The sequence below is a fragment of the Salarias fasciatus genome, chromosome 16, assembly GCF_902148845.1.
Source record: "Salarias fasciatus chromosome 16, fSalaFa1.1, whole genome shotgun sequence".
Taxonomy (NCBI): domain Eukaryota; kingdom Metazoa; phylum Chordata; class Actinopteri; order Blenniiformes; family Blenniidae; genus Salarias; species Salarias fasciatus.
In genome coordinates, this window is record NC_043760.1 from 22,956,630 (window position 1) to 22,971,089 (window position 14,460).

General features: G+C 45.7%; 3 protein-coding genes across 4 annotated transcripts; 2 read left to right on the plus strand and 1 right to left on the minus strand.

Annotated features, from left to right (window-relative positions):
* The first annotated feature begins 528 nt into the window (after positions 1-528).
* Positions 529-3,006, plus strand: klhl41a (kelch-like family member 41a). Its single transcript, XM_030112000.1, has 6 exons — positions 529-1,661; positions 1,740-1,897; positions 1,981-2,088; positions 2,163-2,348; positions 2,448-2,594; positions 2,686-3,006. The coding sequence occupies exons 1-6, from the start codon at positions 579-581 to the stop codon at positions 2,795-2,797; spliced, it is 1,794 nt and encodes a 597-aa protein (XP_029967860.1). The 5' UTR covers positions 529-578; the 3' UTR covers positions 2,798-3,006.
* A 287-nt stretch (positions 3,007-3,293) lies between these two features.
* On the minus strand, positions 3,294-8,306 carry fastkd1 (FAST kinase domains 1). 2 transcript variants are annotated; one of them, XM_030111763.1, is made up of 15 exons: positions 8,286-8,306; positions 7,527-7,940; positions 7,373-7,441; positions 6,865-6,990; positions 6,392-6,790; positions 6,189-6,299; positions 5,658-5,789; positions 5,103-5,589; positions 4,909-5,023; positions 4,706-4,834; positions 4,445-4,576; positions 4,230-4,343; positions 3,977-4,121; positions 3,649-3,763; positions 3,294-3,569 (listed from the first exon to the last, which is right to left on the minus strand). In XM_030111763.1, exons 2-15 carry the CDS (start codon positions 7,859-7,861, stop codon positions 3,486-3,488), a joined length of 2,493 nt encoding a protein of 830 aa, XP_029967623.1. In that variant the 5' UTR covers positions 7,862-7,940; positions 8,286-8,306; the 3' UTR covers positions 3,294-3,485. The 2 variants fall into 2 exon arrangements, with proteins under 2 accessions (XP_029967623.1, XP_029967624.1); XM_030111764.1 differs by lacking the exon at positions 8,286-8,306 and having other exon boundaries at positions 7,527-8,081.
* Positions 8,307-8,839: 533 nt separating this feature from the next.
* ppig (peptidylprolyl isomerase G (cyclophilin G)) lies at positions 8,840-14,444 on the plus strand. The gene is made up of 13 exons (XM_030111765.1): positions 8,840-8,997; positions 10,361-10,437; positions 10,740-10,814; positions 10,895-11,002; positions 11,074-11,118; positions 11,197-11,284; positions 11,382-11,411; positions 11,506-11,645; positions 11,734-11,905; positions 11,982-12,167; positions 12,254-12,338; positions 12,427-12,566; positions 12,955-14,444. The coding sequence occupies exons 2-13, from the start codon at positions 10,377-10,379 to the stop codon at positions 13,901-13,903; spliced, it is 2,079 nt and encodes a 692-aa protein (XP_029967625.1). The 5' UTR covers positions 8,840-8,997; positions 10,361-10,376; the 3' UTR covers positions 13,904-14,444.
* The last annotated feature ends 16 nt before the right edge of the window (positions 14,445-14,460 follow it).

Sequence of the window (14,460 nt, forward strand, 5' to 3'; positions counted from 1 at the left end):
TTCAATGACCCTGTCTGCATGTTAGGAAACCCCCCCCCCCCCCCCCAACCCACCCACCTCCGCGACTGTCTCACACACAAAGGGTGGATCACGAACTGAGGGGAGGTGGTCAATTCTATTACAGTCAACTGTGACTCAGTGACTGAGTGTAAATGTTCCTGAAATGCCAGCTGTATCAACTGTATAGATGCATCCTGGAATAATGAGCCTTGCCATTGTTTTCAGTGTTTTGTGGCTTTAAGCTTGTAGTGAGCTGTTTTTCCATCAATCAGTGTGTTTTACTTGCACCTAGAAGAAGAGACTGCTGCAAATGTTAGGCTGGTGTGTTATTACTGTGTGGCTGTATAACAATGTTGGTACTAATCACTAGGGTGACAGGGCTCCACAGTTACTCTATGACAGCTGTGTGAGGCCTCAGTTTGGCCAACCTGAATTCTTCACGGATGGGGTCGCTGGCTAAATTTAGAGGGGCACGGTTATATTGAATCGGCCTCAGACCTGGCTCCCTATAGTTCTGTCTCCAGCAGCTCGGGCAGCCTCTCATTCACCGCTTCGCTTCCCTCCCTGTCCTTAAAACAATGAATCCCGAAGGCTTGAGGGAAGATCTCCGCCTGTTTCAGAGCACACTGCTGCAGGACGGACTCAAGGAGCTCCTGAATGAGAATAAGCTGATTGACTGCATCTTGAAGGTGGGGGACAGAAGCATCCCCTGCCACCGGCTCATCATGGCGGCGTGTAGCCCTTATTTCCGGGAGCTGTTCTTCTCAGAAGAGGGCAAAGAAGTGGAAAGAAAGGAAGTCGTCCTGGAGAACCTCGATCCCAACGTCATGGATGTGATCGTCAACTACATGTACTCGGCGGAGATCGACATCAACGAGAAGAACGTGCAGGATATTCTGACCGTCGCCAATCGCTTCCAGATCCCCTCCGTGTTCACGGTGTGTGTGAATTATCTCCAGAAGATGGTCTCCAGGAAGAACTGTCTCTCCATCTACAGGCTGGGGCTGATGTTGAACTGCGCCAGGTTGGCAATGGCAGCCCGAGACTACATCGCCGATCGCTTTGAGACGGTAGCCAATGACGAGGACTTCCTAAAGCTTGCCCCGCATGAACTGTTCGCCATCATCGGAGCAGACGCTTTAAATGTGGAGAAGGAAGAGGTCGTGTTTGAGACTCTCATGAAATGGGTCAAAAAAGACAAAGACAAGCATGGGAAATCCCTGCAGGAGGCCTTCGACTGCATCCGGTTCCGCCTGATGCCAGAGAAGTACTTCAAGGAAAAAGTGGAGAAAGAGGAAATTATTAAAGCTGATCCTGAGCTTCTCAAAAAAATCAAAGTCATCAAAGATGCGTTTGCGGGGAAGCTTCCGGAGAAGAAGAAGGGCGGCGACGGCGAGGGAGAAGAAGCCAAGCTGCCTGGGTACCTGAACGACACCCGCAGGCTCGGCATGTACGCCAAAGACATGATTCTGATGATCACTGACAACGCCGCCGTGGCGTACGACGCTCAGGAGAACGAATGCTTTCTGGCCGCGATGTGTGAGCAAATCCCCAAAAACCACGTGAGTCTGACGTCCAGGAAAAACAACCTGTACGTGCTGGGAGGACTGTTCATGGACGAGGAGGACAAGGAGGCGCCCCTGCAGTGTTACTTCTACCAGGTAGAAAGGTTTCTTTTCTTAAAGATTCAGCCCTCCAGTTTGTTTTGAAATGTTGATCTACTCTAAATGTTGTTTCAGCTGGACAGTCTGTCCGCTGAATGGATGGCTCTGCCCCCGATGCCCTCCCCCAGGTGTCTCTTCGCAATGGGGGAGTTTGAAAATCTTCTGTTTGCCGTGGCAGGAAAAGATTTACAGACCAACGAGTCTCACGACACGGTCATGTGCTACGACACAGAGTGAGCTCCTTCAAGTGATGAATGAATTAATTTGATGATTCGTTCCAGGGTTTTTGTCACTGAGATGAAATTAATTAATGCAGGAAAATGAAGTGGACGGACACAAAAAAGCTGCCACTGAAACTCCACGGCCATTGTGTGGTCTCTGAGAACGGCCTGGTGTACTGCATCGGAGGGAAGACAGATGAGAAGTAAGAATGCAACACAATCAGATTTTAATGTTCAGTGAGGATGAGGATTTCACCCTCCCTGTCAACCGTTTCAGTAAATCAACCAATAAGATGTTCGCCTACAACCACAAGAGGTCAGAGTGGAAGGAGGTGGCGTCCATGAAGACCCCCAGATCAATGTTCGGGGCCGTGGTCCACAAAGGGAAGATCATTGTTGCGGAGGGAGTCAGTGAGGACGGCCTGACAGCCGCGTGCGAAGCCTACGACTTCGGAACCAACAAGTAGGTGGAGACAGTTTTTGAACAAACAAGATGTTTTCAACCAATGAACAACTTTAGTGATGAATGATGAGTGTTGATATCGTGCACACTTTGTTCCAGGTGGTCGCCATTCACAGAGTTTCCTCAGGAGAGGAGTTCAGTCAACCTGGTGAGCTGTGGGGGGCAGCTGTACGCCGTCGGCGGCTTCGCCATGGTGGAAGACGAAAACAAAGAGTGTGCGCCCAGCGAAGTCATCGACATCTGGCAGTACGTTTCCATTATTCTCTTTCGTGTACACATACAGAGGCTTTTATTGTGATAGTGCAATGTATATTTTACTTGATTTTGTTCCTTTCAGGTACGAAGATGACAAGAAACAGTGGACGGGAATGATCAGGGAGATGCGTTATGCAGCCGGAGCTTCCTGTGTCTCCATGAGTCTGAACGCCGGCAAAATGCCCAGATTGTAACTCCGAGAGCCCAGCCGGGGCCGATGGGTAGAAGATCATTTTTTACGTGTTTATCATTTTAAAGGTCTCCTCTAACCTCTTTGTAAATGCTTTAGTTTAATTGTTTCACACTTCCCTCGTGTTGTTCACCCTCGTGTTCTGTCACGGCTGCTTTTGAATTTTACCTCACTATGCTCAGTTTTGTAATAATAAATTAAGACTCGTGTCTATTTATTGTGTCTGCGCTGGCTGTTTGAAAGGGTTTCGGTGTAAAGACCCAGGTAAGAAACCACTGATCTACACCATCCATTCGTCCATCTTCTATCACCTTTTTATCCAGTTCAGGGTTGCAGAATGTGCTGCACAGATAATTATTAAACTCCTCAGCAAAAAATAAAATCTTAACAATCTCTACAAGTTTTGGTTTATTAAATAAAACCAAGCTTCACAGCAACATTACCTGGGCAACCCATCAAAACTGAATATATTTATAGAGCAGAAGAACATTTTACTTCAAAACATAATTTATTAAAAAGTACATAATATACACTCTCACTTCAGATAGTCGAGGTAGATTTATGCCAACGACAGAAGATCGATAAAAAGCGATTCACATTCTTCCAGCTCTGTTCAGTCCCTTTTCTTAAGTCCTTTCTTCAGAACCCAAGTCTCTCGAGTGCTGGATGTAACAGATATGTTTTACAGTCTTTCATCCTAATATTTTCTTCTTCAGGTAATCCTTCCAGGCATCATGTGTCGACAGCTCCATTGAGTTCCACTCAAAATGAGGGATCTGGAAAAAAATATCAATATCAATATGCGATCAATCACAAAAACCACCTTCACTGTCAAGCAGTACAATACTCTCCCACCTGAACTACACGGTATCCTAAAATCTCCAGGTGTCTCTTCCTCATCAGCACTTCACCTTTCACGTGGTGAGAATTTTTGCAGAAGGATTTTGAATCAAGGAAATCTACAGCAACACTGGGGGAAGAAACAGTAAAGCAAAGTGTTACTACTCAGTGGGAAAACTATGTTCAAAATGCTTCTGTATCTGAGTCTTTAAGGGAATGTGGATTCACAGTATCTCCTAGAAACCAGACCAGTGTGAATATATAATCTCAAGTTTGTGCTTTTCGACTGTTTGAACTCATCCGATAGCCTTCCCAAACTTAATTTATGGCTCAACCACATTACCGCTGAGCGCCGGGTGGCAGCTCATCCCTGACGCCTTCGGGTGAGCTCACATCCCAGCCTGCCTTCCCTCTGTCCAGCATCTGCAGCGTGTTGGACTCGCTGTAGGAGAGCGGCTGCAGGTGTCTGTCCAGTTTGCACTCAAAGTCTGAAAAGGTGAAGTGACTGATGAGGATTTCTCTATTCAAATGATCCTGAAGCCAAAGAGTTACCAAACAAAGTGCTTTTTTTGATCGAAGTCCAACATATGACTTACCTACGGTGTAAAAATACGGTGTGACGACTGCTACTTGAACACAATTGATCCCACCAAGAACTTCACCCAGCATTTTGTGGATTTGCTGTTGCACAGGAGTGACCTGGCCGTTCCCTATTTTTTTAAAAAATTAACAGCCAATATGCTTGTTTCAGTCATTTTTTTTTCATCCAAACCTTCAAAACCCAGAAATCAGAACTGCATCCACCTCTCACCTCTCCTCTGTAGCTGCTGGCAGTAGCGCTCATGAAACCAGGGGACCTGGAACTCGGGACACTCCAGACACACGGCTCGGTTGAGCTGCATGAGGCGCAGTCGCGTCCGCATGTTGAGGGCCTCAGGCAGAGCTGCAAAACAGATATATATATGAGGAAGTTACGGGTATACGTTTAATGTTAACGCTTGTACCTCTATAGCAAAACAATCATCTTGAACTGCAGGTATTTTTAGTGTCTCTCTTAAAACTGAGATTTTACTTTCTAGTTGGGAATCCAGTTTTCCTAGAAAGTCGATGCTGAATATCTCTCTGGCGAGTTCTTCCGGAAAACGGTCGGCCACAGCCAAGGAGTACGCCAACATGACAAGCAGATGTGGATCAAAGGAGCCTAAAAGAAAACGTGTGGATGTACATTTACATGGAAAAGTGAAGAAGGTGGTTGTTATAAGACTATTTACTCACTGATATGAGGAGTGAGGCACTTTATACAAGCGTCGTACAGCTCGTCTGCCCTGACGGGGTCATAGTTCAGGACAGAAAAGGGCAACAGGGTGGCATATGTTTCTGAGTAGTGGATCTAAGAAATGAGACATAAGAAACACAGTCAGTCAAGATTGCAGTGTTTTAGATACGGTGTATGATGTCTCTCCAAACACCTTGTCAGTTTGTTCAATGGCCACATTGGCAATATGGTCCATCAGAGGAGGACACAGGTAGTTCATCCTGGTCAGGAAGAAGGCCAGATCAGGCACGTTGGTCCAGTTCAGCTGGGGTGCCATCCTCTGCAGCGCCACCATCGTCTCCTCCAGCAGCATCTCCTCGAACCACTCGCCCGAGATGTACTTGATGTCGTCCACCAGCAGGTCCAGCTGGTCCGCCGTGCGCAGCCTCTCCTGGCCGCAGCGGGTCAGCGTCTGCAGCAGGCGGACGTACTTGCTGGGGGTGCTGTGGCGGTACGAGGTGTCGTTGCGCACCCACTTGGCGACGGCGAAGGCGATGGTGTTGAGCTCGCCCAGGTTGCACTGCGACACCACGGCGTCGATCCGCGAGACCACGCCGTCGTCGAGCCGCGGGCTGGGCAGCAGCGACAGCACGCGGGTCAGCATGGTCACTTCATACGGGAGGAAGCTCTTCTGCAGAAACCTGCAGGACGAAGCACACATCAGTCATGCTGAAATGAACCTACAGGCACCGTTTTCTTAAACACTTACTGGATCAAAATGTCCCGGAGCTTGTTGAAGAGTTCGGGGTTTTGATACTGAGACATCAGAAGGGCTTGAGCGATTCGGGACACTTCCATTGACTTGTAGACAGAGAGGTTTCTTTGGATCACGGAAGCAACTCTGAAAAGAATACAATGACCTATTACCAGATACATAAACTAAACAGTGGAGAGATGTCTTGTTTAGCACATATTTAGCAAGCACAGTGCAGTTTGTTTACAAAAGCTACAAAATTCAACAACTACCAAAAAAAAAAAAAAAACAACAAAGAATCCACGCTTCACTTCATACACTGGTTATCACAGAAAAATGCATTGTGGTAGTTTTTACATGGAGCATTTGTGATTTCTTCAGAAAAGTTGAAAACCAGTCAACCAGTGATATTTTCTACAACGATCTCTCTTTTTCTTTTCCTGCGCGTCTTTATTCCTGCCTCCACCTGACATGCTTGGTTGACTTTCCATGTAAATTATATATTCTGAAAACATATTTCTGTTAATGTGACACACTGCCACTCACTTATTCAGTAAGCTGAGATTCCTGCTCTGAATCTCCTCCAGAGTCTCTGCTATGGCCACTGCCTGCTGCGCGTTGAGCTCATCCGCCAGCAGCAGGGCCGTATTCTCCAACCTGAAATGATTGAAACAGCAGTTAACCATTAGGACTTAAAGAACAGTAATGGATTTATAGACACGCCTAAATTCACCACCGATTATACGAACCCTTGTCTGATCTCCGGACTGGCCATGGGAGCCAGAGACACAAACAGTTTGGTGAATGAATAAGGATCCGTGCAGGAATCAACGAGCTCAATCAGCCTCCGCTTGGCGGCCAGCCTGAAGTCACAGTTATTGAACTGCAGGGATTGATACAGCCCCAGGATGAGGCTGATATTCTCAGCATCCAGTCGGGGAATGTTATGCAGGAGGATCGCGTGGCACTTCTCCAGCAGAGGTCTGTGAATGTACTTGATGCTGCGCAGAAACTGCAGCATCCTGCGGGGGCTGTTGTAGTTCGAGGGACCCATGGTGAGCAGGAGATGATCTGCTCTGCTGATGAGAGCGTCTCGCAGCCGGGGAGACACCATGGAGGACACGCTGGTCATCAGAGCAGTCAAGACCCTGCAAAAACAATCATGCAGAAAACTAAACACACGAGCCACAAAGAGGCTTCATTTATCGATCTCATGACAAACCTGGGGTCATCAATAGACGATAACTTCTGAGCCATGATGTTGGTGATCTTGCCCATTAGCGGGCTGTGTTGCAGGTGCTGATCACTTAAACAAACAGCAAACTTGGACAGAGATGCCATTGGCAATCTGCAATAAATAGTATTTAAGCCAAAATTTGGTTAGCGGGTGTACAATGAAAAACACTGTGACTTTTTCGTTAAAATACTCTTTAAAACAAAATAAACAAATTTTTTTTGTAAGACAGGCTTTTCAAATGTCACATCATGTATTCAAAACTCATAGGTAGTGCTGCAGATCGGTTGATGCATATTTTTTAAAGACATTCAGAATATAAAGCAACTTAAATTTTAGACAACAGGTGTCCAATAAAGTGGTAATAAGAGTTTCAAGAGTCTAAAATCGCAAAGGGAATTTAATGCTTCAGGGCTGTTGGTTAAAATGAATCGATAGTTTGCTTTGATCGATCACATCAAGCTGCACAGTACTTGATTAGAAAATGTAATCCTACCTTTCTAAGCGTAGCCATGCTTCTGAAACCAGCTGCTGAATGAGAGAGTCGTGTTCCTCCACATTCAGCCTACGAGAGGAACAATTACAAAATGTCTTAGTTTTACCTTTTTTTTAATATTGTCAGAGAGTTTATTCAGTGTGCATTTACACACCTGAGGAAAGCGTAAAGCACGTCGACCAACACCAGATCGTCCATAAGAGCAATTTTGTTCTCAGCCAGGACCCGGAGGGTCAGGAACTCTGGGTGAGCCTTGGTGAGCGCCACAGTCCTCAGCAGCTGAGGCTTCTCTTTCTGGAACTGCCACAGCATCCCCACAGCGCAGCTCACGTGATCCACTGTGAGCTTGGCCTTGTTCTTCCCCACCACATCGAACACTTGGTCCTCGGCGGAGCAGCCTCGCAGCTGCTCCAGGACCTGGTGTCTGTCCACGGCTCCTCCGGTGAGGAGCCTGCGGAGGCAGAGCGTCGCTCCTCTGAGTCGAAGCATCCCAACCAAACACCTGGACTCAGGTCAAACCAACACTGGGGTCGTCATGGTGACAGCATCCTCCCCTTCCTTCACAGACCTTTATGGAGAGAGGATAAAAACACATTATAGAAACACAACTACAACAATTTGACAATGACTTAAATAAGCATTTACAAAGCAATCAAACCAGCTGAGTTTGACATGTTGTCTCTAGACAGAAGCAAATAAACTCCCCTGTCCATTCATACATGCAGACTGAGAGGTGACTTCCTCCTGATAACACGTTGTCCACATGGACAGACACACATACGGACACACAGCCTCCTCCCGCCGCTGCCCCCTGCACTGCACCATAGATATTAACATAATATACACTTTTAATCCCAATGGAAGCAACACGAATTGAAAACAGAGGAAAGAAGTGTCTCAAAGTCAACATTACCCAGCAGGCATGCTACCACGGTTTACTTCCGTAGCCAGTGACATAATGTGGGAGGGTTAATTTTAATCCTGAGTTTTGTCTTTCAGGCACCACATCAATGTTTTGGACAGGTTAAGATAAATAGATAGATATACAGATGAAGCCAAAAGCTTCCTTGTGAAGGACTGTGATGAAAGGAAGAAATGGGTTTGTCATGGGGTGAAGGAGCACGAGTCAAAGGTCAGGACAGGGTTTGCCGACCTTATGTCCCTAACAGAATGAGCAGGTTCAGTTATATTTTGGAAAAATGTGTTGACAAGCATTGAACTGATCAATATTATATGCATTTCTGGCAACAAAGCGCGCTATAATTGAATACTTTTCTCAGCATGTCTTTGAACAATTCACTTCTCTGTGTTGTTGGAATACATATTTCATCACTGCAAGAATGTTCTGCAATTTTTGGAATTTTATAGTATTTAGAAAATGTCCAGATTCATTTGCACCACTTTTATGTGGATTTAATTTTGATAAAGTTACCAGACAGGCAGTTTCCTGAGAGAGGGTTAAGGATCAGCCTTGCAGGTCAGTCTGAGGGCACAGCTGCCCTGCGCACGTTGACGTCCCCGCCGCGCCATCTTCAGAAAACACTCAGCGCTCCGCTGAATGAAACTTCGCTTTTCTGGTTTAGGAGAGCTGATCGCTGCATGGACTGTTAACTTTGCTTCGGCAGGTGATGTGTTTTCCCTTTATATCCATCTTAGGGACACGTGAGCATGTCGCTGTGTTGAAAGCGGCTCTCTTTCTGGAGGGTGAAAGCTCTCTCTCTCTCTGACTGTGGCTAGCTGAACATGCTAATGCTAACGGTGGGCCTGTCGGTAAATAGGAGCTCGCTGGAAGCTTCTGTCTGCGTGAAATAATCGTGATTAAAAACACAGCGATTGAGAATGGTGAATCGGAACACCCGATGCAGTCAATCACACAACCTGTATCTTCTCATGGATCAACAGGTCGGTGGAGTCTTTAAAGGCGATGCTAGCTAGCTAAGGTTAGCTAGCACGCTGCACAGCCTCGAGTTAAAAGCTGCATTATTTGCGGCAGTCGTGTCGATATTAAGCTAATTTTCCCTATTTAAAAATTAAAACAATCAGCTTTACATGGGTTCCTACAGCGGCCAGCTTCCAGATGAAACGTAGAAGATTTGGTTCAAATACAGGGCTTTCATTACCTAAATATAAACAGTAATAGTCAGATGACTCCATTATATTTATCACCATGCCACTCAGTTCACCAATGAGCTAAGATAAGAAGAGGAGTAAAGCAACTGTAATGGAACTCCAACAGTAATAAGTTCATGGATACGTGTACTCTTGGATTAAGGCCCCTGTCATTTCATTGGTATTTTATGAGGAGCATGGTCTCATGGGAAATGTGCCAGAAAATGACTAATATAATAATTTCAATGAAAATCCAAATTATTAGATTCAGATTTTTTTTTCCAACCTGAAAGAAAGTCGTTTCAGAGTTATTTCACTTGATATCTCACTCCATTCTTAAAATGTTCCATCATCATACTGTGACCTGCAAACCCTGTAGTTTATTTATGGCGATTGCTGTAATATAGTGATTTTATGAAATGAACCGATTGACTGCCCAGGGTCTATTCTGCCTTTTGTTTGCATTAGCAGTTATCGGCCTCAAACCCTGACTTCAGTCCATGTTAAGCTCCGATAGGAGCTAAATTGTATATAATATACATGTAAACAGCCTGGTCTGATGTGATCCAAGGTTTTGTGCAAATTAACATGTATTATCAATCCCTTCAAGGAAGTTCCTTTATTTCATGTACTAATCCATCTTCTTTCTAAGATTTAGTAGGTAGCCACAACAGGTAGCTGGTGAGGGTCAAAGGTCTTGCTCAGGGGCTCATTTGATAGTGTAATTAATATATGAAATATTAATTTTTTTACTATATGTCATTGTCAGGATCAATACTGCATATCGCAAAAACAGTTATTTTTATTCCTTAGTGAATAAGAGCCATCTTTTTCTCATTCTGTTGTTGCGCACTCACGTGTCTCGTTTGTCATCTTCAGGTGTTTTAAAGACATTATGGGGATCAAGGCTCCACGTCCACGCTGCTTCCTGGACATTGGCATCAGCAATGTCCTTGGTAATAACATTTAGCATCCTGACTTCTTCATGATAAACCATGTCAGGGTTTGAATGTGTTTATGCTACCAAACTAAGTGTATGTTTTTATTCTGTCTTAGGTGGAACTGCAGATATTTCTATTCACTTATGATTGATTTGTCATTTTCTCACTAAATTAATCAGCTGTTTTACGAAAAAAGTCAGAAATTGACAGTGTCTTCCAAAGCTTTAAATGCAGCACATTGTCAGCCTGTGTTCATGAACTGTGTGAGTTTAGTACAAACTGAAGTGAATCTGTGTGACGCTGGTGTTTCCCCACAGTCGGCAGAGTCGTGGTGGAGTTGTTTGCGGATATGTGTCCCAAAACGTGTGAAAACTTCCGATGCCTCTGCACAGGTGAGTGATGTTTCTTCAGCCGACAGCAGTCGCAGTCTGTGACGTAATGTTGTGTGAACTCGTCGTGTTTTTTCATGCAGGTGAGAAAGGCATCGGCAAAGGAACCCAGAAACCTCTGCACTACAAAGGATGCCTTTTTCATCGGATTGTGAAAGATTTCATGATTCAGGGAGGAGACTTCAGTGAAGGTGAGTCGGCAAAGTGTGACCCATCAAACTGCCCCGTCAGACAAGCCCCAACGTTTTCCTCAATGTCACAGGTAACGGAAGAGGAGGCGAATCCATCTATGGAGGCTTTTTCGAAGGTAAAGAATTTGCTGCCTGTTGTCATCCAAAATGACCCAGCTTCAGGATGGCCGTACAAACTTATTCCTTTCCTTCAGATGAGAGCTTCGCTGTTAAACACAACAAGGAGTATCTGCTGTCGATGGCCAACAGGGGCAAAGACACCAACGGGTCTCAGTTCTTTATGTGAGAGCAGTTTGTTCAGTTTTATAAGCAGCATTAGACTTTTTTCAAGACTTTGAGTTAATTACATTTTCTGTTTTTGCACGGTTTGTGATGTCAGAACTACAAAACCCTCGCCACATCTGGATGGGTAAGAGCTGCTGGATTTAAAATTTCAAAAGTGTATATATTTAACTAAGCATGCACTGCATATTGACATCTAAATCCTGCCTCTGCCCTGTCAGCGTCCACGTGGTGTTCGGTCACGTGATCGCCGGCCAGGAGGTCGTTCAAACCATGGAGAACCAGAAGACCGACCACAACAGCAGGCCGTACGCTGAGGTGAAAGTTCTGAACTGCGGAGAGCTCATCCCGAAATCCAAAGGTCAGATGGCGCCACCTCAACGTCATTACTTTCAGGACGAATTTCAAAATTCTGCTTAATTCTGAATAAGCTTGTTGCATGTGTACAGCAAAGAAAGAACAAAAGAAGAAGAGAGAGGGAGTCTCGTCCAGCTCAAGCAGCAGCTCGAGTGACTCCGACAGCTCCTCCGAGTCCTCGTCCGAGTCGGAAAAAGAGTCAAAGAAGCGGAAAAAGAAGGCGAAAAAGCTTAAAAAGAAACAGAAGAAAAAAGAGAAGAAAAAGTAATCAGCTTATCTTCACAGAAGGGTTTTCAATCAAGAGACCAGTACTTTAGGACTGAACTGCATGTTTTCACAGGCCAGAACCTGAAAGTGCCGGAGAGAAAGAACAAGAAGAGGTGGTCACATCCACAGTCCGCCCTGAGGAAATCCCGCCCATCCCCGAGAACCGGTTCCTCATGAGGAGAAGCCCGCAGGCCGTCCAGAGGCCCACGGAGGAGGGCGACAATAATCCCAGAAATAAAGACGACAGGACGAGGGACAGGTTTGTGTGACAGTAGATATGAAAAACGTCCCATCATAATGATTTCACCTGCTCAATATCATGTAAACCTGTTTTTCTCTTTGCAGTTCTGGCGTAGGTTTTAATTCCACATATCACAGAAGACTGGTGATGACTCGGTCAGGCAGGAAGATCAAGGGCAGAGGTCCTCGGGTACGTGTCCCGCAAGCATGCAAAGAGCTCAGCCAGTTTCGGTCGATGAATGAATGAATGAAATTTGCACTGATGTTTTCCCATCCAGAGATATCGAACGCCGTCGCGCTCTCGTTCGAGGTCCAGAGATCGATTCCGTCGCAGCGAAACGCCTCCTCACTGGCGTCTGGAGATGCAGCGTCAGAGGATGAGAGCAGTCACAGGGGAGCGCTGGATCAAGGGTGACAGGTGAGAAAACCGGTTCAGCGTTTTGTAGTATTCTCAATGTGAAGTAATTTCTACTTTCTCATCAGTGTTAAGTTCAGGTGACCTTTGTTTTAGGCCTCTGCTTGTACAGACAAATACTTTCTTTAATCCAAGTCATTGCCTATATCTAAATGATAAACCAGTGTAACGATAACTAAAGTGCCACATGGCATCAATGATAAATCCTTGATCTGAGAAACCGAAAACCTTGAATGTTATTATTTTCCTCTCTTGTGAGCCGCAGTTAGCAATTCATTCTTCAACAGTTTCATGTGAAATTCACGGTACAGTAAAAAATTGAATAATAGTTACACATTTAGTTCAGCTTGATCCTAATCACCTTTTTGTTTGGTTTTTTTTTCCCCAACAGAAGTGAAATGAACGAAGGTAAAGATGAAGCAGATAAGGCTCCTAAACGAGAGAGAAAGATCTCCAACTCGACCCGCGAGCACTCGGCTGAGGGCAAAAAGGACAAGAAACGTTCCCACAGGTCCAAGAGCAAGGAAGACGCCAACGAAAAGGATGAGAAGCATAGCAAACACAAGGCAAAGAAGCGGGAGAAGTCTCACAGTCGCAGTAAGAGTCGCGAGAAGAGCAGGAGGTCCAAAAGCAGAGAGAAGGGTCATAAGCATAAAAGTGATGAGAAAAGAGGCCGGTCGAAGAGCAAAGACAAACATTCACGGAAGGAAAAGAAGGAAAAAGAGTCAGAGAGTGATCAGAAGGATAAAAGTAAGGGTCATGAGTCTGACAAGAAACTTAAAGACGACGCGAAAGGAAGGAATGGTGAAAGCGCCAGGACGAAATCCAAAAGCAAGGAGAGAACTACAAAAGATGCTCGCAGATCGAGAAGCCGAAGCAAGGACAAAGGGTCGAAAGATAAGGACGAGAAACGAGACAAAGACAGAGAGCGAGGCCGAGACCGCCGGAGTCAAGACAGGAGCCGAGAGAGCAAGAGGAGAGGGACGTCCAGGGACAAAGAGCGCCGGTCCAGGAGTCCAGACCGGAGCAAGACCAGAGACGGCCACCGGGGCCGGCGCTCCCGGAGCAGGAGCAGCAGGAGGCGGCACAGCAGGGAGCGCTCGTCCCACCGGAGAGACAAGGACCGGAGGCGCAGCAGCAGCAGCAGCTCCTCCTCCTCCTCTTCCTCCGACAGCGACAGAGACAAGAGGAAGAGCCACAAACGGAGAGCCAGGAGCGCCTCAAGGTCAAAAGACCGGCGGAACCGGGCCAGATCCAGATCAAACAGCGCGAAAGGCAGGGATAAGAACGACAGCAGGAAGAATCGGTCCAGCTCCAGCTCCAGCTCCGACAGCGACTGAACCTGCCGGGACCTGTTTGATCCGATGCTGCATGAAAGCAGCGATAGATAGATCCTCTCATCGATTGATCTGCTCAGACTCTTCGATTAGCTGATCTGTGGACGACGTGCTGAAGCTGCTGCTGGATTCATGACAGTTAGTCCAGAATGATTCCTTCACATAACACTTACTGTCAGTTCGTGATTTTGTTCTGTTCCTTTCCTTGGCGATTGTTTTGGTTGAACCGTTGCCTTCATTCTGTTTTGTTTTGTTTTTATAAGAAGACTGTTGTTTTCTCCTGAGTTATTTTTATGGCCAATCCAGAGAGTAATCGTCAAAATGCATGCATATGTTTCCTTCTTCGGCAGTCTGTCGACGTTCTGTTTTGACATCTGAAATGCTTTACTGTAATCTTGTTTAGCTTTTTTTTTTTTTTTTTTTTTTATTCGAACTCCGTCATGGTTATCTTGGTTAACACAGTAAGAAGTGTATGAATCCTGTTTTGAGTCCTCAGACCTCTGCTGAGGCCTTCAAGGAAATAAAAGACGTGTTTTGATTTTCACCAGTTTTATTGTGTA